The 25026-nt window shown below is 39.9% G+C and overlaps 3 protein-coding genes and 2 pseudogenes across 9 annotated transcripts in view; 2 read left to right on the top strand and 3 right to left on the bottom strand.

The window, feature by feature from the left end:
• The window catches only part of LOC147644590 (uncharacterized), a 223398-nt gene that overhangs the window by 132661 nt on the left and 65711 nt on the right, over nt 1-25026 (bottom strand). The gene's annotated exons all lie outside the window — the stretch shown is intronic.
• Nucleotides 206-9912, top strand: LOC147644594 (uncharacterized; annotated as a pseudogene).
• LOC110185374 (large ribosomal subunit protein uL4 pseudogene) lies at nt 10087-11265 on the top strand (annotated as a pseudogene). The gene has a single exon (XR_015270219.1). The product of XR_015270219.1 is annotated as a large ribosomal subunit protein uL4 pseudogene (transcript).
• On the bottom strand, nt 11776-16432 carry LOC147644593 (uncharacterized). Its single transcript, XM_086826125.1, has 2 exons — nt 15890-16432; nt 11776-15829 (listed from the first exon to the last, which is right to left on the bottom strand). Exons 1-2 carry the CDS (start codon nt 15907-15909, stop codon nt 14632-14634), a joined length of 1218 nt encoding a protein of 405 aa, XP_086682251.1. The 5' UTR covers nt 15910-16432; the 3' UTR covers nt 11776-14631.
• LOC147644592 (uncharacterized) lies at nt 18716-24794 on the bottom strand. Its single transcript, XM_086826124.1, has 3 exons — nt 24169-24794; nt 20161-21671; nt 18716-18801 (listed from the first exon to the last, which is right to left on the bottom strand). Exons 1-3 carry the CDS (start codon nt 24792-24794, stop codon nt 18716-18718), a joined length of 2223 nt encoding a protein of 740 aa, XP_086682250.1.

The following is a 25026-nucleotide window of genomic DNA, read 5'->3' as shown; positions in this document are numbered from 1 at the left end:
GCAGATGACACAGTCATCCGTTGATCCCCCTGTGCACCCTTTCGGCTGACGGCCCGAAAAATTAATACAATTAAAAATTATAACTTTTTCAGTTTTCAACATAATTTGATCAAATTCGGGATATAACTATTTTATAATAGTCTTAAATTTTGTGTCAACTTTATTGAAAATCGGACGATTATATCATATAGTTGCCATACAAACGATGGTTAGATGTAGAGGAAAAGAGCAAATCTGTGAATGTAAAACTGCTGATTTACTGGCGCGGCTGGAGTGAATTAATTCCTTAGACCTGGCTTTTGATTCCGCACAGACTTCGCTGGAAAAATTTGACTTTTCGGAGATAGCAAGCGACCATCGGATCGAATTCTCCACAGCGTTCATGGATGTGATGGCGAAGATAAATCGAGGTTTAGTGGCGCTTCGCAAATCTCAATTGCCAGCTGCAACCGCTTCAAATTCAACATCCATAGACATTAGTAATCATCCGGATCTTTCTTTCCGATCTAGGAAGCCTCGGTTGCCAATTTTGGAGATAGCTCGGTTCCATGGATCCTATTCTGATTGGCCGGATTTTATTGCGACGTTCACCACGGTCATCGGAAATGATGAAGAGCTTAGTGATAGTAAAAAATTACAATATCTAAGGTCAAGTTTAGGCGCCGTGGCTGTAGAGACCATACGTTCGCTTGAGCCCTCGAATGCCAATTATAGAAAGGCTTTGGATTTACTTACAAATCAATTCGATAATAAAGTTCTACATTTTCAGGCACACGTACAGGCAATATTTGAGTTAAAAGGTGTCGAGAAGGGATCAGCCAAGGGTCTTCGGGAGTAAAGCGATTGCATGAATTCGCATCTGCGAGCAATCCGTACCCTGGCCACTACGCAACAAATCTTGGAGGGATTGCTGATTCACATCGTAGCACGGAAGCTCGATCAGAGGACGCGGGAAAAATGGGAAGAGGATTTGTTCATCAACAACCTAGCTACGTGGGATTCTGTGGAGTCGTTCTTGCAAAGGAGGTATAGTATTATTGAAAATTCGGATCAAGCCTTGGTATCGCAAACACCAAGCCGGCAGGTGGGAAAAGCCCTGCATAGGTATAGCTTTATTGCTTCAGTTGGTAGCTCAAATCTTCCCCTATGTACGTTTTGTGATGCGAGGGATCATTATTTGCCAAAATGCTCTCGATTTTTAAATTTTAAGTCCGCATGTTCGATTTAGACAAGCAAAGAAGTTGCACCTGTGCCTCAACTGTTTGCGCAAGGGTCATAGTTTGCAGCAATGCAAGTCAACGCACTGCAAATATTGTCAATTGAAGCACCACTCATTGTTGCATTTTAATCAGGACCCATCTGTACCATCCACCGCCTCATCTCTATCATCCGATCCATTTCCCAACTCTCAGCCATCAACATCATTTTCTTCAGCATTAGCATCATCAGATTGATCATCGCATTCATCATCCCAACCTAATCACCGCTCATCAAACCCTCCACCAAAACCCACAAATATTGTGCCCATTGATTACGTGTTGCTTCCAACTGCTATTACATATTTGAGAAACAAGGCTGGAGAATTTATGCCTTGCCGAGCAATCTTAGACTCGGCGTCTCAGCTAAACTTTATATCTTCTCGCCTAGTAAACCAACTAAATTTGAATTATCGAAAATCGAATACGCTAGTCTCTGGGATTGGTGAATCCTCTTTGAATTCTGATAAGGCAGTCGACATTATAGCATAATCCCGGGATACAAGCTATCGTGCCTCATTCTCCGCCGTTGTGACTGATAGTATTAATGAGTATCAGCCCCATTTCGATATAAACCCAGTATCATTGAAAATCCCGGAAAATATATTGCTCGCTGATCCTCACTTCAATCGATCAGATCGAATAGATCTCATAATTGGTGCTGCCCTCTTTTTTGAAGTAGTAGCTACGAGACAAATTCATTTGGATAGCGTGTTGCCAACTCTTCAGAACACCAAACTTGGTTGGACCGTGTCTGGAGGGCTGCCGAGTGCGTTTACTCCTCAGTCTGTCTTAGCTGCCGTCGTCAACGATCCTACTCATCATTCTGATGATGACACACCTGCTGCCGTAGGAAAGCCAGTTGCATTCTTGGCTACAAGAGCAATGCAACAGCTCTCTAACGACTGGAGATATTCGCATGCAGGATCACAAGCGTTTCTGACAACATTGCGGAAGAGCTATTGGCCAATTGGAGGCCGCAAATGCGCATCAAGCCGTTCTTCCTCACAATGCCGATGAAGTTGGAACAGTACCTCTTCCAACGGGGGGAGTATGTTCGGAGCAGACCGCTATCGCCTAATCATGCGCGCATGGCTGCACCTGCTGCGCTCTTAGCTTTTCTCTTTTCTTATCTACTTCTCTCTCTCTTCTTCTTCTGTCTCTTTATCTTTAAGTTAAGCTAAATTTTAAGCGTTTTTATATATGTTGAAGTCAAGCATTCGATCGGTAGTTGCAGCTCCGACCAGAGAAGTGAAAACGAAAATTTACATAGCATATAATAACCGTGCGTTATAATTATTGCTTAAGGGTGGCAAATTCGTTTTCTTCCCCATAAACAACTTCATTGTTTTTAAACATAAATATAGTGACATATTCACAAATTCTGTTAAGTTCCAAGAAATATGAATCTGCAGCGTTGGCGATCCCACGCTGAACCAACGTAAACAATCCACATCCGGAGCAAGCAATGCTCCTTCTCAATAACATAAATAATTCTTCAATCAATATCCAATGCTCCTTCTCAATAACATAAATAATTCTTCAATCAATATCCCAAGCGAGCGATCTCGCTCCCCAACTTTTGTAAACAAAGGGCAGTAGAAGTAAGATTTTTGTCACAATAATTTAGTCTTAAGCTGAGATCATTTGAATAAAGACGTGAAGCGGAATATTCGTTTGTTTTAATTCAACTTAGCGTTGTCCTTAGCCAACTGACGGGACATTAGTTCGACTCACTAAACAGAAACACTTCACTGGCGCAGTCGGTAGGATACAAAAAGTATCCGAAAAAAAGAACCTCGAGTGAAAAATAAATTAAATTTTATAATTCAGTTCTCGAACAATAATTACGCAAAACGTTTTAAAACACTTCAACTTGGATTATAATTCCAATTCGGTTGTCCAACAAAAAGTGGAAGACCAAACAAAACAAAAACACAATAAGTCCAACGGCACCTAAAAGTTAATAACAAAAAATAAATTTTAAGAAAATTAATTTAAACAAACACTTCAACTTTAAAAAGTGAAATGAAAAATAAACTAAAATAAATTTTTATTTTACTATAACAACAAATTTACTGTAACAATGGCACAACCAGTTATCGCCGCACCCCAAATCGTTGCACTAAGCGACAACAACCTTGCTGAAGCTCGTCGGCAACTAAAAGACATCATGCCATTTAAGGGTGATCCAGAAACTCTCTACACTTTCGTCAGCAGAGTGGACTATGTAATTTCACTCTACCAAACTAATGATGTGCGACAACAGAGGATTCTTCTTGGAGCCATCGAAAGAAACTTGGACGGACACGTAACACAATCATTGGGCCTTCCGAACATTGAAGATTGGCCTACCCTTAGATCGAGACTAGTTGCAGAATTTAAACCCCAAACACCGAACTACAAACTACTGGAGAACTTCAGGGAGACACCTTACAAGGAAAATCTGAGAGCATTCTGCGAAGAAGCAGAAAGACGACGTCAAGTACTAATTTCGAAATTGCATCTAGAAGGTAACGAGCCAGATTTTCTTATTTACCTTCAGGCGATTAAAGATTCCATTAAAATATTGATCAGAAAATTACCAATACAATTATTTACTATTTTGGCTCATCATAACATTGAAGACTTAAGATCATTAATCACTATCGCACAAAATGAGGGAATATATGAAGAACATGTTAATTTTGAATTAAATAAAATTCCAGAAAATCGTAATAAAAACTCAAACCCTAATCAGAATTCTAAACCACACAAATTCAATACAAATACCCAAACCCAATATCGACCAAGTTACCCACAATATTCTCAGCCATTCCAACCTAATTTTAATCAATACACGCAATCATTTAGACCCACCTATACACAACAGATACCTAACAACCAAACTATGTGGCCAAATCATTTCGGACCCAACTAATACATGAACACACAACCATTTACTCACAAAAATCCTTTTCCACAATATTCAAATAAAATTCAAAATCCTCAAACAGCACATTTTAAAGGAAATACATACCCTCAACAACAACAACCCTCTACATCTAAAAATACTAACTTCCCGGTTACCAAACGACTAAGACCATCGGATAGTGAACAAACCAAAATGTCTATTGAAGAATTAAGATTTCAAGACGCACACGAACACGAATACAAAGAAATACAACCTAATTATTATGAACAACAGTATTATGACCACAATCAATACCATAGGTTGACTAATGAACAACAACAGAAACAACAGGTCCAATACACCCAAAATAAAGATGAACAAAATCTAAATAACTCAGAACCAAACGAAAATTTTCGGTTAACAGCCCCGGACAACACCAATACATAGAAATAGCATACAAAGGTTGCACATACAATTGCCTTATAGACACAGGATCCACAATAAATATGATCAATAAAAATATATTTTGTCTTCCTATTCAAAATACTATATGCGAAGTTTTGACATCAAATGGTCCTATTGCATTGAACAATTTAATTATGTTACCCAGCAATAGTATTTTTAAAACAAATGAACCATTTGATGTACTCAATTTTTCTAATAATTATGATATACTAATTGGTAGAAAATTGTTGAAAAATGCACAATCAATTATAAATTACAAAAATAGCACAGTTATCCTTTTTGATAAAACATATAAATTAATAACTTCAAAATCAGAAAAGAACCACAATTTTTATATCCAAAAGCCAATAGAACCAATTAAAAAATCACCTCACGAATAAAATAAAAAAATTGATTTTGGATTATTTCGATTAGATCACCTGAATCAGGAGGAAACTTCAAGGTTGAAAGGTTTATTAACTAAATTCAAAAATCTTCAATATGAAGAAGGAGACAATCTAACATTTACAAATACCATTAAACACGTACTAAATACAACACATAGCTCCCCAATTTATTCAAAACAGTACCCACTTGCTCAAGCGCACGAAATTGAAGTCGATAACCAAGTACAGGAAATGCTTAATCAGGAATTAATTAGGGAAAGTAATTCACCATACAATAGTCCTACCTGGGTAGTACCCAAAAAACCTGATGCATCTGGAAAAATTAAGTATAGAGTAGTAATTGATTATAGAAAGCTAAATGAAATAACTATTCCCGACAGATACCCAATACCAAACATGGACGAAATCCTTGGTAAACTAGGTAAATGCCAATATTTTACAACTATCGATTTGGCAAAGGGATTTCATCAAATAGAAATGGACTCAGAATCAATACCTAAAACTGCATTCTCCACCAAAAGCGGTCATTACGAATACCTTCGAATGCCATTTGGCCTTAGAAATGCACCTGCTACTTTTCAAAGGTGTATGAATAATATCCTTCGACCGTTGCTCAATAAACACTGTTTAGTGTATTTAGATGACATCATAATTTTTTCCACATCCCTTACCGAACATTTAAATTCATTACAGCTAGTTTTTTCCAAACTTGCAGAAGCAAATTTAAAGTTACAGTTAGACAAATGTGAATTCTTAAAAAAAGAAGCTAGTTTTCTTGGTCACATCGTAACCCCCAATGGTATAAAACCAAACACCCTTAAAGTTAAAGCCATAGTTTCATATCCAATTCCAACAAAAGTAAAAGAGATCAGAGCTTTCCTTGGATTAACCGGTTATTATCGTAAATTTATCCCAAACTACGCAGACATAGCAAAACCAATGACCAAATGTTTAAAAAAAAGGAGCAAAAATAGATACACAAAATATCGATTACATAGAAGCATTCAAAAAACTTAAAACATTAATAATTAGAGAACCAATTCTCCAATTACCCGATTTCGAAAAAAAAATTCACTTTAATCTAGCCCTTGGAGCCGTACTTTCTCAAAATGGTCATCCTATATCCTTTATTAGCAGAACACTTAATGAACAAGAATTAAATTACAGTGCTATCGAAAAGGAACTACTTGCCATTGTTTGGGCCACTAAAACTATTCGACATTATTTACTAGGACGACATTTTCTCATTGCTAGTGACCATCAACCTCTTAGATGGCTGCATTCTTTAAAAGAACCAAATGCCAAGTTACAAAGATGGAAAGCCAAGTTAAACGAATGCCAATTTAAAATCGACTATATTAAAGGAAAAGAAAATTCAGTTGCCGATGCATTATCAAGAATTAAAATTGAAGAAAATCGCCATAGTGAAGTTACTCAACATAGTGCAGAAGAAGATAATAGTAAACTAATTCATTTAACAGAAAAACCAATAAACTATTTCAAAAAACAAATAATTTTCATTAAATCCGATAACAATAAAGTAGAACATTCAACAATATTCGGTAACTCCATTACAACAATTCAATATAATGTAATGACACTCGACAAAGCCAAACAAATTTTACTTGATCATTTTATTCATAGAAACATTACCATTCATATTGAAAGCGATGTAGATTTTGAAATCATTCAAAGAGCACACAGAGAAATTATTAATACCACTTACACTAAAGTAATTCGCAGCCTCCACTTATTAAAGAATGTTTGTTCATACGCCGAATTCAAAGAAATTATACTTCAATCACATGAAAAACTTTTACATCCAGGTATACAGAAAATGACTAAATTATTCAAAGAAAATCACTTTTTTCCGAATAGCCAACTATTAATTCAGAATATAATAAATGAATGCAACATATGCAATTTGGCTAAAACAGAACACAGAAATACCAAAATGTCTCTTAAAATCACACCCAACCCTCAACATTGTCGAGACAAATTTGTGGTAGATATTTATTCATCTGAGGGAAAACATTACATCAGTTGCATTGACATTTATTCAAAATTCGCTACACTTGAACATATTAAATCAAAGGATTGGATAGATTGCAGGAACGCACTAATGCGCATTATTAATCAGTTAGGTAAACCCATATTACTAAAGGCAGACAGAGACGGAGCTTTCACCAGCTTGACTCTAAAGCGATGGCTTGAAGCAGAAGGAATTGAATTACAACTTAACACGGCAAAAACCGGTGTAGCAGACGTCGAAAGACTACATAAGACCATAAATGAAAAAATCCGAATAATCAACTCATCCGATGATGAAGAAGTAAAATTAAGCAAGATAGAGACAATTCTTTACACATACAATCATAAAATAAAACATGACACCACTGGACAAACACCTGCTCAAATATTCTTATACGCTGGACATCCAATATTAAACACTCAAAAATAGATAAAATAAATGAAGATCGACAGGAATTTAACATTGACACTAGATACAGAAAAGGTCCACTTCAAAAGGGAAAATTATAAAATCCATTTAAAGCAAATAAAAATGTAGAAAAAATAGACGAAGACCATTACAAAATTATTAATCGAAATAGGGAAACCCAATACTACAAAACACAATTTAAGAAACAAAAGAAAACTAATGCCGTTAAACTTCCACAGGAATCTTCTGTACGATGATGTTATTTCTATTATTCACCACGGGCCACACTCAACAAATTCAAATAACCAACACAGATTCCGACCTTGGCTATTTACTCTTCTCAAGCGTTCCAATTCAAATACCGGTAGTATATGAACATCACTGTTTAAGAATTAATCTAACAGAAATCAATATTATCACTGAATCTTTTGGTAACAAAATCAAAGACTCGCCCAGAATGAAATATTTGTACAATAAACTACTAAAATAATTAAATGGTATAACTATTAATCAGCAAAATAGGCAGAAACGTGGACTATTTGACATAATAGGTTCACCTTTTAAATTTCTTTTTGGCACACTTGATGAAAATGATAGGGTAAACATTAACAAAAAAATTGACATAATTGCAGAAAATTCAATTCAACTTCATAAATTAAATGATGTCGTAAAGTTTGTGAATGAAGGAGAAAGGAGAAACTTACTAACTACCAAAATAACCGCAATAGTATTGACACACTTGTTTATGAACTCATGCAATTTATTGAGTACATTGAAGACATCGAAATGGGCATGCAACTTTCACGTCTTGGACTTTTTAACCCAAAGTTACTCAATTACGACAAACTAGAACGCATTAACTGCCAAAATATACTTTTAATCAAAACATCTACGTGGATTGACTACAAAAATAACGAATTGTTACTTATTTCACATATCCCTATTAACCACAAAACCATTAACACCATTAAAATAATTCCTTATCCCGACCATAATGGATATCAGTTAGACTATTCAGATCAACAATCATATTTTGAAGATAAGAATAAAATTTATAATCAAGACAATAAAGAAGTTAATAATGAATGCATTAAAAATATAATTAAGCGTAAATATCCAATTTGTAATTTTATACCAACTCCTACAAAAGAAATGATAGCAAAATTATTAGAATAATACAATGTAGAGTTAAAATTGGAAATGTTATTTTAAGCGAAAATTCGTTAAGTCCAGAATTTGATTTAACAGCATTGTATTCACCGATTAATGTTACTAAGATAAAGATAGTAGAACATAATGACGTTTTAAAACTAATTTCAGAAAATAATACCACACTTTACGTAATTATAATATTAGTAGTTATCGTTCTTATTATTTTTGTTGTCCTATCAATATTGTATACACAAAATCCACTTACCTTTTTATATACAAAATTTAGAAAACAAGCAAATAATAATCAAGAACCACAACAAGAAATTGAACCGGCACAAAACCAGTTGCCTGCATTGTACCCTGAAATGCCAGCCCAAACATAGGCAACCCTTTCAAGGGGAGGGAAGTGACATATTCACAAATTCTGTTAAGTTCCAAGAAATATGAATCTGCAGCGTAGGCGATCCCACGCTGAACCAATGTAAACAATCCACATCCGGAGCAAGCAATGCTCCTTCTCAATAACATAAATAATTCTTCAATCAATATCCAATGCTCCTTCTCAATAACATAAATAATTCTTTAATCAATATCCCAAGCGGGCGATCTCGCTCCCCATCTTTTGTAAACAAAGGGCAGTAGAAGTAAGATTTTTGTCACAATAATTTAGTCTTAAGCTGAGATCATTTGAACTTTGACAACTTAGCGTTGTCCTTAGTCAACTGACGGGACATTAGTTCGACTCACAAAACAGAAACACTTCACTATATATATATATAATTTATATTGTATGGATTTCTAGTCATTGAAGCTCTATATGCAACGATATATAAACTTCGGCGTGCCGAAATTAGCTTCCTTTCTTATTTTATACCCTCAATATATATAATTTATATTGTATAGATTCCAAGTCATCGAAGTTCTATCTGCAAGGTTATATAAACTTCGGCGTGCAGAAGTTAGCTTTCTTTCTTGTTGTTTATAATATAGAACCAATGGCACTATATTTGAGCTAGCAACAAAGAGCATCGATATCTTCCGCCTGTTTGGCTGATGGGATTGATTGGAAGTTCATCTCTCCGCGTGCCTCGCACTTCGGGGACTTGTGGGTGGTGGCGCTCAAGTCGGCCAAATTTCATTTCTACAGGGTCGTCGATGCCTACATCTTAACCCTTTAAGTCGGCCAAATTTCACTTCTACAGGGTCGTTGATGCCTACATCTTAACCCTTTAAGATTCGGTGACTGAATGTGCCGCGGTAGTGCCCGTGACGCAGGTGATACCCGTGATCTCAAATAATGACTCCTCAAATCACTGTTAATTTCTCCGCCCAGGGTGTCAGGCCTAAAGCACAAGCCGGTAATGGCACGGCAGATAACCAATCTACCTTGCCAAAAACTTTCGTAGCAGTATCACCTATGGAACAGATATTTGTTTCTCGGCTCTCCACTGCTTAAGCATCGGAAGATGTTATCGCCTTTATTTCGTTTTTTTTTCTTCGTTCTTCTTAATAAAATGAGGACGGTATCTGCGTTTGCAGAATCTTAAACAGCATTCATTGGACTTGAAATTCAACTAAAATGAACCGTCAGCCCTATGCCGTGAGCGAGCTGGCCGGTCACCAGACCTCTGCCGAGTCCTGGGGCACTGGACGTGCCGTGGCCCGTATTCCCCGTGTCCGCGGTGGCGGCACCCACCGCTCCGGCCAGGGAGCCTTCGGCAACATTTGCCGTGGTGGACGCATGTTCGCCCCCACCAAGACGTTCCGTCGCTGGCACCTCAAGGTGAATGTCAACCAGCGCCGCTATGCCCTGGTGTCGGCCTTCGGTGCCTCCGGCGTGCCCGCTCTGGTCCAGTCCAAAGGTCATGTCATCGATGGAGTGTCTGAGGTCCAGAAGACCAAGCAGGCTGTCATATTCCTGCGCCGCCTGAAGGTGTGGGCTGACATCCAGAAGGTGTACAAGTCGCAGCGCTTCCGTGCTGGCCGTGGTACCATGCGCGACCGACGCCGCATCGCCCGTCGTGGTCCCCTGGTGGTCTACCAGAAGGACGAAGGTCTACGCAAGGCCTTCCGCAACATCTCCGGAATCGAGACCATCAGCGTTGACAAGCTTAACTTGTTGAAGCTCGCTCCCGGCGGCCATGTCGGTTGCTTCGTCATCTGGACCGAGTCGGCGTTCGCGTGCCTAAACGATCTGTTCGGCACCTGGAAGAAGCCAGCTACCTTGAAGAAGGACTACAACCTGCCCCAGCCCAAGATGGCCAACACCGATCTGTCGCGTCTGTTCAAGTCCGAGGAGATCCGCAAGGTGCTGCGTGATCCCCGCAAGCGCGTGTTCCGCAGCAAGCGCCGCCTCAACCCCCTGAGCAACGTGCGCCAGCTGGTCAAGCTGAACCCCTACGCCGAGGTCCTGAAGCGTCGTGCCGCCCTCGCCGCCGAGAAGCGTACCGTGGCCAAGGTTCTGGCCCAGGCCAAGAAGCAGAACGTGGAGCTGGCCAAGTCACTCTTCGCCAACGTGGCCACCAAGGCCGCGGCCAACCGCGCCAAGCTCCTGGCCGCCCGCAAGAAGAAGGTCGTCGCCAATTAGCCAGCGAAAAAGTAACTTATTTTCCCCGTATAGAGCTGACACAATTTTATATTATAATAAACTACAAAAGCTGTATGAATTTTATTCATAACTAGCCGGCTCGTCCCTGCTTCGCACGGGAATTAAACATTACATTTAGATTAGTCAATTTTAACACATTCATAATAATAATAATAATATGAAACATATTCATCCTTTTTTTTATTTATTTTTTTTTTCAATTATTGAGGTCATAACCCTAAAAGAAAATACATTTATTTAGTTAGTGCTTCTCTGTAAACAATATTTGATTTTTTTTTATTTTGTGGCAGCAAAATAAATTGATTTTCAGGGGCTCCGACTCGCGATAGACCAACATACAGTTGACCATGAGTAAAACATTTATTTCGTAGATCGATCCCTACTAATTCGAAGGTTTGGCCTTGGGACTTGTTAATTGTTAATGCAAAAGATGTTTTTACCGGAAATTGAAGCCGTTTAAATGGGATTGGCAGATCAGTTGGGATCATCGGTATTTATTTATTTATTTATAAAAGAAAATAGCAATGAACTGCCATTCTTAAAATTGTATTGTACCCTTACCTCTGCACAACAAAAGGGAGTGTTTTTTAACGATGTGCTCCGACTCACATCAGGTTGGCATAGGTAAGGATAGGTAGGTTAACAGATTTTGGACATTTAACTCGTAGGACAATTCAACATGTAACAGAAAATAGTACTTATTGTACATGGAACATAGAACACGGAAAGGACCATGCTCGTCATTATTCGTCTTACAAACGTTAAGGGCTATTGGACGAAAATGACGAGAAGGCCTTACAGGGACTGCGAGACGTAATTTGCTTAATAAATACGTGGAGCAAATTTGACCATTGAGTAGCTTAAGTATAAAGATAACGCCGTGGCAGGTTCGACGATCCTTTAGGGTGGGAAGGCTTAAAAGTCTTAGCCTGTCGGCATACGATGGAAGATGACGATGTGGATCCCTGCGTAATCCACGTAGAGCGAACAAAAGGAATTGTTTCTGAACAGATTCAATAAGGTCTTGATACTTCGCATATTGAGGTGACCACACACACGAACAATATTCAAGAATAGGGCGAGTGAGATATAAAGAAGTTTTGATGTGTAAGGATCATCAAACTCCTTTGACCATCGCTTAACCAAAGCGAAAACCCCTCGAGCTTTACTAATAATTAGACCAATGTGGTCATTAAAATTAAGGGTGTGGTTAAATAGGACTCCGAGATCTGTTACCGTATAAATGCGTTCAAGATCGCACGCACCTATAGAGTAATTGGCGAGCAGGCAATTCTTCCGGTAAAATGACATAAATTTGCATTTGGAGTTGTTGAGAAAGAGGAGATTATTAATGCACCAGGATTGCATGTTATTAAGGTCAGTTTGCAAAAGGTTGTGTGAATGAGAGTTCGTCAATGGCAAACAAAGTTTGACGTCATCTGCGTACATCATCACACTTGAGTGTAGAACCACTTCAGGCAAGTCATTGATAAAGAGGCCGAACAGAAGTGGCCCAAGGTGGCTCCCTTGAGGAACGCCAGAAGTAACAAAACCCCGGTTTGAGAGAGAGCTCTTAAAGGCAACACGTTGACTACGGTTGGATAAATATGTTGCAATCCAGTTAGTCAATTAAGCAGGGAAACCCAAAAGCGTAAGTTTTCTTAGTAATAGTAGGTGATTTACCGAGTCAAAAGCTTTGCTGAAATCGGTGAAGATAACATCCGTTTGAAAATTTAATTTGAAACCGTTTCTAATGAGAGCACAAAATTCTAGAAGGTTTGTAGACGTAATTGATGGGGACATAATTGACCGACATTGGTGCTGCAGCTGCGAAGTAATCAGAAGTTCGAATAACTTTGGAATAGCACTAAGCTTTGCCATTAATCTGTAGTTTTCGATATCAGATTTACTGCCCTTTTTATGGAGAGGAATGATAAAAGATTCCCTCCAACTTTCTGGGAATAATGAAAGACGAAGCGACATCTGAAAAAGAATTCACAGAGGTCGGCATAAAGCACCAGCACAATGTCTTAAAACACAGCTAGGAACGCGATCAGGACCAGAAGAAAAGGAAGGTTTTAGTGTCTTGAGGTTCTGAAAAACATCGTCTTCGCAAATAGCGGGCATGAAAATGGAATTAGAAAGTGGAAGAGAATAAGGATACGAAGAGGTTGTATTGTAGCCAATGGATGAGTACGTAGACTGGAAAAATTTTGCGAACAGGTTCGCTATATCAGGCTCGTTAGACGCGGACTCAGTATTGAGATGAAGACAAGAAGGAAAATTTTGGGATCTTCGTTTTGAATTTACAAACGCGTAAAATTGCTTAGGATTAGCCTGGAACTCATCCCTACACCGATTTAGGTGGTTTCTGTAGCATACAGAATTGTGGGCTAAGAATTTTGTGCGAGCTGTCAAGTATCTAGAAAGGTTCACCTGTGACCCAGTCCTAGTGAATTTCTTGTGAAGCCTCGACTTCAAGTTTTTAAGGTAAGATAGTCGACGAGAAAACCATGGGGGCTTGTAAGACGCGTCAGGTGAAGGAAAGGATGGGACATAAATGTCAAAGGCAGAATATAAAATATCGTAAAAGCGCATAACCATGTTATTGGGGTCGTCTAGAGAATCCAAAAAAGTCCAATCAGCTAGGGATAAATAGGAGTTAATGCCATTGAAATTAGCTCTGCGGAAGCAGCGAAAAGTTGTCGGTTCAATTTCTGGACTAGGAAGTAAAGGAGACGACACTTCAAGAATTATCTCCAGAGTGGGATGATAAGCATCTTCAGGATAGGAGATAGGGTCAATTCTTGAGACAAGAGCGTTGGCGAACTCGGACACAAAGATAAGGTCCAAGATTTTATCACTACAGTTCTTGACGTAGTTCAATTGGCCCAAAGAAAGGTCAATAAGACCTTGGACTAAGTCATGAGCTGCAGTGGGAACCAGAAAATTGGTGTCTGGTGATGGCAACCAAGATATGGAAGGAAGGTTAAAATCGCCCATAGCTATTAAATGGTCATTAACACCCAGAGTTGAGTGAATTCCCTGGATTAAGGACAGGTGCTGTAGATAAATAGTAGCGTCAGACCGGGGTGGGATGTAAGAGCATGATACATAGAGAGAATAGTCGTGAACTTGAACACGAACCGCAACAAACTCCAAAATATTATCTGAGTAGGTTGTGGGAACCAGTTCAGAAATAAGGTCAGATTTCACGGCAATAAGAACGCCGCCGCCAGTACGCATTTGACGGTCACGCCTATAGACAATATAGTTGCCAGCGAATAATTCGCAATCGGAAACAGAGGAGTTAAGCCACGTTTCGGTGAAGGAAATAACGTTGGCATCGAAGGAGGCACTATTAGCGTGCAGCTTGCTAAGTTTCCCTAACAAACTACGAGCATTCTGATAATGCAAAGAAAACGAGTTAATTAGTTTTTTGGAGGCCTGGTTGAGGGAGTCAGGGGCACTCCAGCCCGTGGGTTGCTCTTGTAAAGATATTCGTGAACAATAGCATGTACAGGCCATACGGAAGCATCATGAACCTTACTATATAACGTGTCGGAAAGTGCAATTTTAAAAGAGGAAATATCTCGTTTCTGCTTAAAATTGAACTTTGAGACAGAGAATTCAGTTAAAGGAACATTAAATTTGTTGCTCAAGTGGATCGCGACATCTTTCGCGGTTGCATCTGGATTGAGGCGAGAGACAAAAACTTGCCTTTTTGGGGCAACGCCGGCAAGAGGCGCCGGACTCCTTGGGGCGACACCAGAGATAGTTGAAAGGACTGCATCTTCAATATTCGTTACAGTGTCGATCGATTTGTATGTTTTTGTTTGGCCGGGGACTTTTTGAACAATCAGATTATTTATTTCATTGACAGTATCATTCTTAGGTGATACTATAGCCCGAGAACACAGCCAATGGAAGTCTCTTTCGTGCAAATTCTCGATATCAGGGTATACAGAATCTATTAAATTTTCCAAATTATCGAGTATTTGGCCTAGAGACTCATCCAGAAGAATGTCACAATGACCGCTTAAATTTGGAGTTTGAAAAATTACTTCCCCAAGTTTTAGCAGTTGCTGTGGGAAATCGCTATCAGTGATTCCATGAAGATGAGCTCTCATATTTGTCCTTAATTTTAACGTTTCAATCGTAGTCCATATGGGAGACGATTTCAAGCATGCCTTGATGATATCTGCTCGCGTGCCTCTGTTAATAACGGGGAGAGTGTTTCGAAAATATCCAGCAAATACAAAAGTAATCCCGCCCAAGTCTGCAGAGGAGTTCCTTAGATCCTGTAAGGTTCTGTTCACGGCCTCTATATGTGCTCTATGGCTCATCGTGCATTCGTCCCACATAATCAATGATGCCTCTTGTAGTAATTTACCAATAGGTCCATTTTTGCGTATTGAACATGTAGATTGTTGTTCAAGATTGACGGATAGTGGAAGTTTAAAAGTAGAATGAGCAGTTTTACCATCCTTCAAAAGAGTTGCAGCATTCATCACAGCATCCCGCAAATGGATATATTCCTCGGACCGAAGTTTCGTCTGATTCAATCTAAGAGGCCTGACAGTATATGCAGACCTGATGCATCCGGCCAATAACGACATTCGATTCGAGCTGTAATCAATAGTTGGATTATATCTGATCTTCTGCAAGCTGTAAACGCGCTTCAGCTACCCTTGCCCTGTCGCGTTCATTATTTTGAGAGTGAATCAAATCGATTGCTGCAGAACGCGACTGTCTAACTTTTAATCGTTTTCTCTCAAGCCTATCTGCTCGTCTTTCTGCTGATTCTTCATAGTGCATCTGCATTGCTCTCAGCCGCTCAGTCTCTCGGATGGAGGCCCGTTCTTCGTCAGTCATATTCGTAATCTTACGTCTTTTTGCTTCTGTATTGCGATTACGACGACCCAAACTCGACTTCTTGGGTGGCATGACTTCGTTTCTTACTGAACCTGAACAAAAAAATAAAATTTCCTTATTTCAATATGTTTTGAATGTTTGACAGGAAATGCTTTGGCTGCCTGTAGAGGGCGGTAGATGTAAGGTAGTTTTTTGATATTTTTTAACACCTTGGATTACGTTATCTTAATTTTAGTAAGGATGACTATTTTTTTTTTAAATGAAATATAGCCTCTGACACTCAGGAATGATGTAGCTTTCCAACAGTGAAAGAATTTTTCAAATCTGCCAAGTACTTTCGGAGCCTATTCAATTCATACAAACAAACTTACATTACCTCTTTATATAATAGTATAGATACAGAGCGAAAGAAGGCAAAACCAACAAAACCAATTTTCAAAATTTTTCTTATGCCTCAAAATAAATGTATTTAACGATATCTCTGGCATACTTTATTCTACAAAATTCTGGCCAGAGTAACATATGATGTTATCAAGAAGTTCGGTGCTTAAAAAAGCGTCCTGTTCGAATAACTCTTCCTAGGCCCCATTACTGCGCCTTCTATGCTTAAAAAAAAATAACCAACTTCCTAGGTATTTCCTAACAGAATCCAACAGGCTTACGTTTTAAGCTTCCTTATTTGAATACTGATCGTCCTTTCCTTGCTTCTCTGTTTATTGTCTGGTGGGGTGGTGTAATCATAGCGGTTGGCTCCTCATTTACGTCCGAATAATTTATTTTTGAGGAATGAAACGATACTGAATTCCTCCTTTTTGAAGCTATTTTTCAATGCTTGCTTAATTTTTTTTACCTTTTCCTACATTCCACCATTGTCGGAAGTTCCTATGTATTGGAACTCCGGCTATTTACATGTTTTCGCATAGAAAATTGACGTTCTATTTCCACGGTTTTTTTCAAAATACTTTCTTAAATTCTACTGATTCAAATAAGATTTATTCTGCCCAAAACGAACCTAATTTTTAGTCCATGTTTAAATGGGAGGTGCCTTCAATTACATATTTATATCGTGAAACCAGTTTATTCTGTAGGTGCTTACTGAATTCTTGGCTTTGTGATTAGGTACTGTGCCGACGCCCTGTGCAATCCCCGTCTAAACTATTTTACCTCATCCTTAGAATCCTCCTAGAAAATGTATTATTTATTATACCTAACCAGATTCCAACAATTATAGAGAAATCTCTAAGTTGTCGGCCACTATTCAAAAATGTAATTACTCCTCATTCGCAGCACATTTTTAGAGCTCTCTTCTTTCTATTCCTTTTATTATACATTATAATAAATTTTAGACAAATGCTTTACTGATATTAGTATTGTGCTCTGTTAACCATTCTATTCTTGTTGAAAACTTGATTTAATGGGTTTTTCAGTTGATCTTCATAATTGGACCTTAAGTTATTGAATGCAAGATGAAAAAGTTCCTTCATTGGGTTCCTTATTGTTTAAATTATTTATAAATGACCTGTCCAAAGTCTTGACTAACTCCAAAGTACTTATGTACGCCGGTGACGTCAAGCTTTGCGTGCAATACTAAGATGTCGTCTGCCAATCGGATTTATAAACAGATCTTCATATTTCCAAACATGGTGATGCGTAAACTTATTAAACTTTAACGGTTGTAAATGCAAGCTAATGATATTATCTCGTATCTTCCAAGCTTGTGCCCTATACGCTGAACTGCTGCTTCTTGGAAAGAACAGAAATATTTGATGATTTGGGCGTCTGCTTGGATCCTAAACTTGACCTTATCGATTATTGTTCGTTCATAGTAAATACCATGACCCATATGTTACTTAATTCTTATATACTCTTTTAGTTCTCTATATCGTATTTTATGAAAGAAAAACTGACTGAATTCCTGGATGTCTGTGTAGCTGAGACCCAGTGCCCGCATCTGGTTAACGAAGGAGAAAACTGACCATGGTGATCGTCCATCTGAGATGAACGATCAGCGCTGCCCGCCGCAGATAGAAGCCAACAAACATAAGGTCCAGTACGGTATTTGAAGTTTAAGATCAATGTCTTACTGGTCGTGGCAAACGTAAATGTCGAAAACTGCGCAGATTAATCTGAATCGCAGCTCGCACACTTCGGAGATTCTCACGATCCTGCTATGTGAAAAGGTCATCGACATCGGTCTGGCACAGGAGCAAGTCGTTGGACTAAGGATAGGTAGGTAGTGGTAGGTATATAGAGCATGCATAGTATATAAGAACCACTTTAATGCTTTTCTCTATTCCAAGCAGCAGCCAGCTTCGTGGCACATGACGAGCCGATACCGCCTCACCCGATTGTCAAGCTGCTGCTAAGGGCCGAAGAACAACCTCAGTGCTCGGGTGGGATTCGAGCACACGGTATGGGGGAGGAATATAATGAATAGGGTGAAAACTTTTTGAAAGCATTATTTGTCGCAACGTTATAATATGTAACCATGTTAATACGTCAACCTTAAAATTTTCCATCACGGGAAATTTTCAAGGTTGCAAATTAAACAGGGTAAATACAAGGTCGAAAATTGGAGAGTATATACAAAAGCTCGGGCCCGGACGTCATAATAATAATGAGCAAACCTCAGAGCGGGGTCTAATCGCCCCTTATCTGGGTTATAAACATGAACAGCATATGGGAAGAGCTCAATATGGGTCCTACGCAGATTGGACGTTGATGCACTAAGGTCAGTACATACAAGTGGCCCGTATGACACCAGGCACGTGCCTGTTTGGGTTAGGTGTTAGTAGGCGCGATGGAAAATATAGGACAGAATACGAGGAAAATTGACTACCGGCGTGCTGCCAGATTGTTAGCTTGCATGCTTACTAAGTATGTTAATATCAAAGATTTTAATTTGGGAAGGGAATCTACGTTAGAGATTAGTGTGTACAAATCATTATAATTTGCACATAACACTCTAAAAGGTTCATGCAGTTCAAAGGAGGTCCTACAGTGGCGCAACACTAATGGGATATAGGATCTAGTGGTTCTACATGGTACATGGAAATTAAGCTGACCCAACAAGTCAGCACTTTCCACATCACCATGGATAAGGTTAAAAATAAAGGTTATCCCTAGCATCGTTCTACGATTGGCTAAGGACGGCAAGTTTATTAATAGGAGTCTACTAGAGTAGGAAGGTAATCTTTGGTTTGCATCCCAATTTAAACCGCGTAGAGCGAAAAGTAAAAAGTTCTTTTGAACCGACTCAATGCGTTTACTATGGACGCCGTACTGAGGGCTCCAAACGCAGCATCCATATTCTAGGATAGGACGAACTAAGGAAGTATATAAGGATTTAGTAACATAGGGGTCATTGAATTCCTTCGACCACCGTTTAATAAATCCAAGCACACCCCTGGCCCTATTCACCATAGACGAAATATGATCAATAAAGTCAAGTTTTGGGTCCAAGCGGACGCCCAAATCGTCAACTGTATTAATTCTTTCCAAAGAGCAGCCGTTCAGCGTGTAAGTAGCAAACTTAGGAGCGACACGAGAGAATGTCATTAGCTTGCATTTCGAGCCATTTAAGTTTAATAAGTTTACACGGCACCAAGTTTGAAAATTATTAAGATCTGTTTGTAAATCCGACTGGCAGGCAACGTCATTGTATTGCACGCAAAGCTTGACGTCATCCGCGTACATAAGTACTCTGGAGTTAGTCAAGACTTTGGGCAGGTCATTTATGAACAATGTAAACAATAAGGGTCCCAAATGGCTTCCTTGCGGGACACCAGATGTAACCCTTAGAATATTGGATAAATTATTCTTAAAGAGGACCTTTTGCGTCCTGCCATTCAAATAACTAGAGATCCAATTAAGAAGATCACTTGGAAAACCCATTGAAACGAGTTTTCTAACGAGGAGAGAATGATTAACAGAGTCAAATGCTTTACTGAAATCAGTATAGATTACATCTGTCTGACAATTATTATGGAAGCCCTTTGTAATATAGGAAGAGAGCTCCAAAAGATTTGTTGTTGTTGATCTTCGCTTAATAAAACCATGTTGACATGGAGAAATAACCGATCTACAAAGGTGCTGTAAATGAGGGGTGATAATATTTTCAAATAATTTTGGGATGGCCGACAACTTAGAGATTCCTCTATAATTGCTGGCATCCAATTTGCTACCTTTTTTGTGGAGAGGAATAATAAACGATTCCTTCCAAATAATGGGAAAGTGGGAGGTTGCTAAGGACAAGGTAAACAATTTCAGAAGGGGATAGCACAGGGCGTCGGCACAATACCTGAGCACACAGCCAGGAATTCCGTCGGGACCTGGCGAATAAACTGGCTTGACACGATGAAGATCTAAAAGGAGAGAGCTTTCGTTTAGGCTAGGACAGAAAATTAAGTTCGATTTGGGTATGTCGTAGGAATAAGTCTGGTATATATACGAAGAGCTAGAATAGGTTGTTTGAAAAAACTGCGAAAATAGATCGGCTATTGCCTGATCATTATTTGCGGTAGTATTTTCAAATGAAAGCGAGGAAGGATTTGTTTTAGGTTTACGTTTAGTGTTAACGAAATTATAAAACTGTTTTGGGTCCTGTGAGAACTGGGCCCTACAACGAGTTAAATAGTTTTTGTAACACTGCGCGTTCAGCACGGAAAAGTTTGACAGAGCTGATAAATAAAATGAAAGGGCAGATTGAGAACCGGTGATTTTAAATTTAGCATACAGTCTAGATTTTTCATTTTTAAGTCGGCTCAACTCTTTAGTAAACCACGGCGGTTTATTCGAGCTTGGCGGATAATATAACGGAACACATTCAGTAAAAAATGAATTCATGGCACTGTAAAAAATATCAACGGCAACTGCCATGTCAGTGCACATGTATAGATCGGACCAATTGAACTCGTTTATAAAATTATTCAGCCGTTCAAAGTCCGTTTTGCGAAAACATAGGACTTTATTGGCTGGACGGTCAGAAATATGCTGTACGTCACACCCAATATCAAGAGTCACATCGAAAGTTGGATGATAAGGATCTTCGGGTTGCGTCAGAGGCGCCACCCTTGCTAAACTGACTCTCGCAGGATCAGAGACGAAGCAAAGATCGAGCAAGCGCTGTAAGGAATTTCGAACATGGTTGACTTGAGACAGCGAAATGTCAAACAAGCCAGCGATAAAGTCATGTTGTGTAGGTGTATTGAGAGTATTGGTGGAATTATTCGAGCACCAAATAGCACCAGGGATATTAAAATCTCCAAGAACTACCAACTGGTCTCTATCCAAAAGTCTACTGGAAACCATCTGAATAGCGGAAAGGTGATTCCAATAAATAGGAAGTTCCGACAGTGGAGGTATGTAGGAACAGGTAATAAAAATTGAGCTACCTTTGATAGATAGCTTCACACAGAGGAATTCAACATCGTTGCATTCCTCGAAGGTTAATAATTCTGACGTGAGTGAGGAGTCCACCGCTATAAGAACTCCACCCCCGCGTCTGATAGGGCGATCTAGCCGATATACCGTGAACACAGCTGGAAAAACTTCGGAGCTCAGAATCTCCGTAGAAGGCGCAGTGGTAATTTCAGGCCTGGGAAGAGTTATTCCTACAGGCCGCTTTTTCTTTTTCTTCGCCTCGAACTCCTTAACAACTATGTACTCTGGCCAGAAGTTGGGAGAGCAAATAGTGTTAAAGAGCTCGTTAGGGACATTTATCTTGAAAGATGAAATGTCCCTTGCGTAAGAAAATTTAAACTTTTCCACCTTTATCTTAATTTTTTCGGCTCTGGTTTTGCCTTGTATAAAGGCGACAACATCTTCCGATGTTTGATCAGGGGAGAGCCGCGAGACAAAAATATGTCTCGTCGGTGGAACAGCTATAAGGGCTTTTGGCAAGGCAGATTGGTTATCTGCCGTGCCATTGTCGGCCGGTATTCCGGGCCTAACACCCTGGGTAGATAATGGTGTGTGCACGGGACTTTGAGGGGTCAATATTTGCGACCCCCCAGGGGATAAAACAGAAATCACCGGCGGTACGGACACTCCCGCTGCACATTCGGATACCGAATCTTTCCTAGCGCTCGATCTCAGCACTCTTGGAATTAATGTTGAGGTCGAGGGCTGTGCCGTGGGAGGCTGCCGCTGAGAGCCTGTTGCGGGTAGTTGGGGTCCGTCTACATGCTGCCCACCAATAGCAGTTTTTTTGCGCCTAGGAGACTCATTTAAAAGCGTAAGGCTATTAAATTGGGTGTCCAGCGCCAAGAACATATCAAGAGTTTTACGAAAACTCGTTAAAATGCCCTTAAAACCGCTTTTGGTTTGCCGCATGAAAGACGTCATTTCCCTTTCTACATCGCGACAGGCCTCACAGCAGTAACGCAGGCCGATGTTTTTCCTTACATCGTCCACCGTCCGAGCTGCAACTCCAATACACTTGGCGTGCATGACGTTGTCGCACAGCCAGCAGCCGATTGTAAGGTCACCTGCAGCAATTGCCTTTTTGCAGGTTTTAACAGAACAGACAATGTTTGAGGACATTATAGCGACTTACCACTGTACTTTCAATTGAAAAAAAAGAACAACAGAGTTATGAAGAAAGAAGCGAGAGCGAGAGAGCGGGAGAGCGTAATAGATTAGATAAGATAAGAAGTGCAGCGGCACAACTTAAGCGAGAGAGTTGGAGAGCGTAGGAGATAAATAGATGAAACGTTTAGCTGTTGCGACGGCGCACACAAAAGCTAAACGAAGAAGGCACAAAAAGGAATTCAAAAAATGCAAAAGCTAGCACTAGCAGCACAACTAAATTGGAGAATAAAACCAATTATATACACAAAATTAGGATAGCTGCATGCACACGCGAAGTGAACGGGAAGTTATAAACACAAATTAGAAAATTTAAGTTAACCCCGGTGGTTAGATTGAAACTTTAACACAAAACGAGAGCGCAAGAAAAAAACACGTCCGTTCACTTGGAAAGATGATTTGTATGAAGTAATACTTCTAGTATCAGGACCGTATACTGACGTTAACAGCGGAATATTGACAGGGGCGCTGGATCAATTAAACAAATGGAAAAAAAAAAATTGCGAGCTAGGTATTAACCCTACTAAAACAGAACTAAGGCTCTTCACCAGAAAAACAAAGATTGGGTCGGCTGCCCCAATTGTTATCCTGAACATAATGGCGTTACATTTGTTCGTAAAGGACATTGCCTTGCATAACTCATTAAGACTAAAGGCAAGCAATTATTGAAGGGAACATGGCACAGGACAGGGCAAGATACTTGACAGCATCAAACTAAAAACAAAGTAATAATGGACTACATGACCGCGGAGATAAACTTCGGAAAAGTACGTCATACCAAACAAGGAGGACTAGAGCAAGGACACTCTTCTCCGTAGAGGACGAAGTATTCCTTTAAATCGACGGTTTCTTGATGAGCTGTGGTGTAGGGGCTTGGATCTACGCTGAGTGCTGGGGGATTGAAGAGGCCTTCAATTTCTCAGACTTAGTAACGGGTTTTCAGGCTGAACTGCCCGCCATAAGGAAATCAGCCAGACTTTCAATACGGCAAGAGCTCAGCGATACCAGTGTACGGATCTACTCGGTAAGCCAAGCGCCTATCAAGACCCTAACTGCCGTAACAACCAACTCCCGGCTAGTGGCATAATGCAAGACGGCCCTTAGTAGACTAGCTGAGAACAATTAGGTACAAGTATCATGAGGGCATCGGGGCACAATGATATCCCAGGGAATGAAAAAACAGACGAACTAGCCCGAGAAGGTTCTGCAGGGCTAATCACTGATAACTTGCTGATTTTAGAAGGTTAAAAAAAAAATATAGTTGACATACCATTCCAAATTTTTTTTATTCTTGAAACACACATGCTGAAGTTTTCATTACACAGTTTTGAAGATTACAAGTGATGGCCGCCGTTTTCAATGCACTGAGATACCCGATTTTCGAAGCTCAGCTGAACTCTCTCAAGCATATCGACGGGTATCTTTGCGATTGGTTGCCGAATGTTATTCTTCAGGTCGTTTAGGGTTCGAGGCCGATCGGTGTAAATGTTAAAAAGAAATCGCACGGCGCCAAATTAGATGAGCGCGCCGGCCACGTGAGGTCACCCCTCAAGGAGATTAGACGACCGGGGAAATGTTCCGTAAAAAGATCCATCGACGTTCGTGCTGTCTGGGCCGTGGCTCCATCTTGTTGAAACCACTTATCACAAAGGTCCAGTTCATCAAGTTTTGGAATGAAAAATTCTTCAATAATCTGTATATAGCGAGCTGCATTTACCGTAACAGAGCGTTCGTTTTCTTCGAAAAAGTAAGGACCAATTATCCCTACGCTCGAAACTGCACACCACACGGTGACACGTTCACAATTCAGTGGCGTCTGATGAATTTCACGCAGATTGTGATCACTCCAATAACGCATGTTTTGCTTGTTCACACAACCGGAAATGTGAAAGTGAGCCTCATCACTAAAGAACACGACCGCGTCGCCAGGCTGGTTTTCGTGGAGCGCTTCACAAGCATTTCGGCGGCCAACAAAACCGCGTTCACGAAGCTCTTGCGGCAAAGCCAATTTGTAAGGATGGAATTGAAGATCCTGGTGAAGAATTCGTCTCACAGTGCGATCAGAAATGCCCAAAGCAGCTGCATGTTTGCGCGCCGAACGCCGGGGAGGTCGCAAGACAGAAATCCTCATTCTCTCAATGTTTTTCTGTGTTCTGACTCTCCGATGAGCTGGATGGGATTTTGTCACATTCCCGCTCTCCCTGAATGTTTTCACCCACGAAACAATCGAATGCCGGCCAGGAACGCGACCTGCAGGATGAATGTTAAAGCGAGTACGGAAGGCACGTTGAGTGGCAATTGGAAAAGTAAGCCTCGCAGGCAAATGCGCGCTGCTCTTTCGTCCAATGCATGAAGTTGACTGA

The sequence above is a fragment of the Drosophila serrata genome, unplaced genomic scaffold, assembly GCF_035046125.1.
Source record: "Drosophila serrata isolate PLE 108 unplaced genomic scaffold, ASM3504612v1 contig_142, whole genome shotgun sequence".
Taxonomy (NCBI): domain Eukaryota; kingdom Metazoa; phylum Arthropoda; class Insecta; order Diptera; family Drosophilidae; genus Drosophila; species Drosophila serrata.
This window is presented reverse-complemented; position numbering and strand designations above follow the sequence as displayed.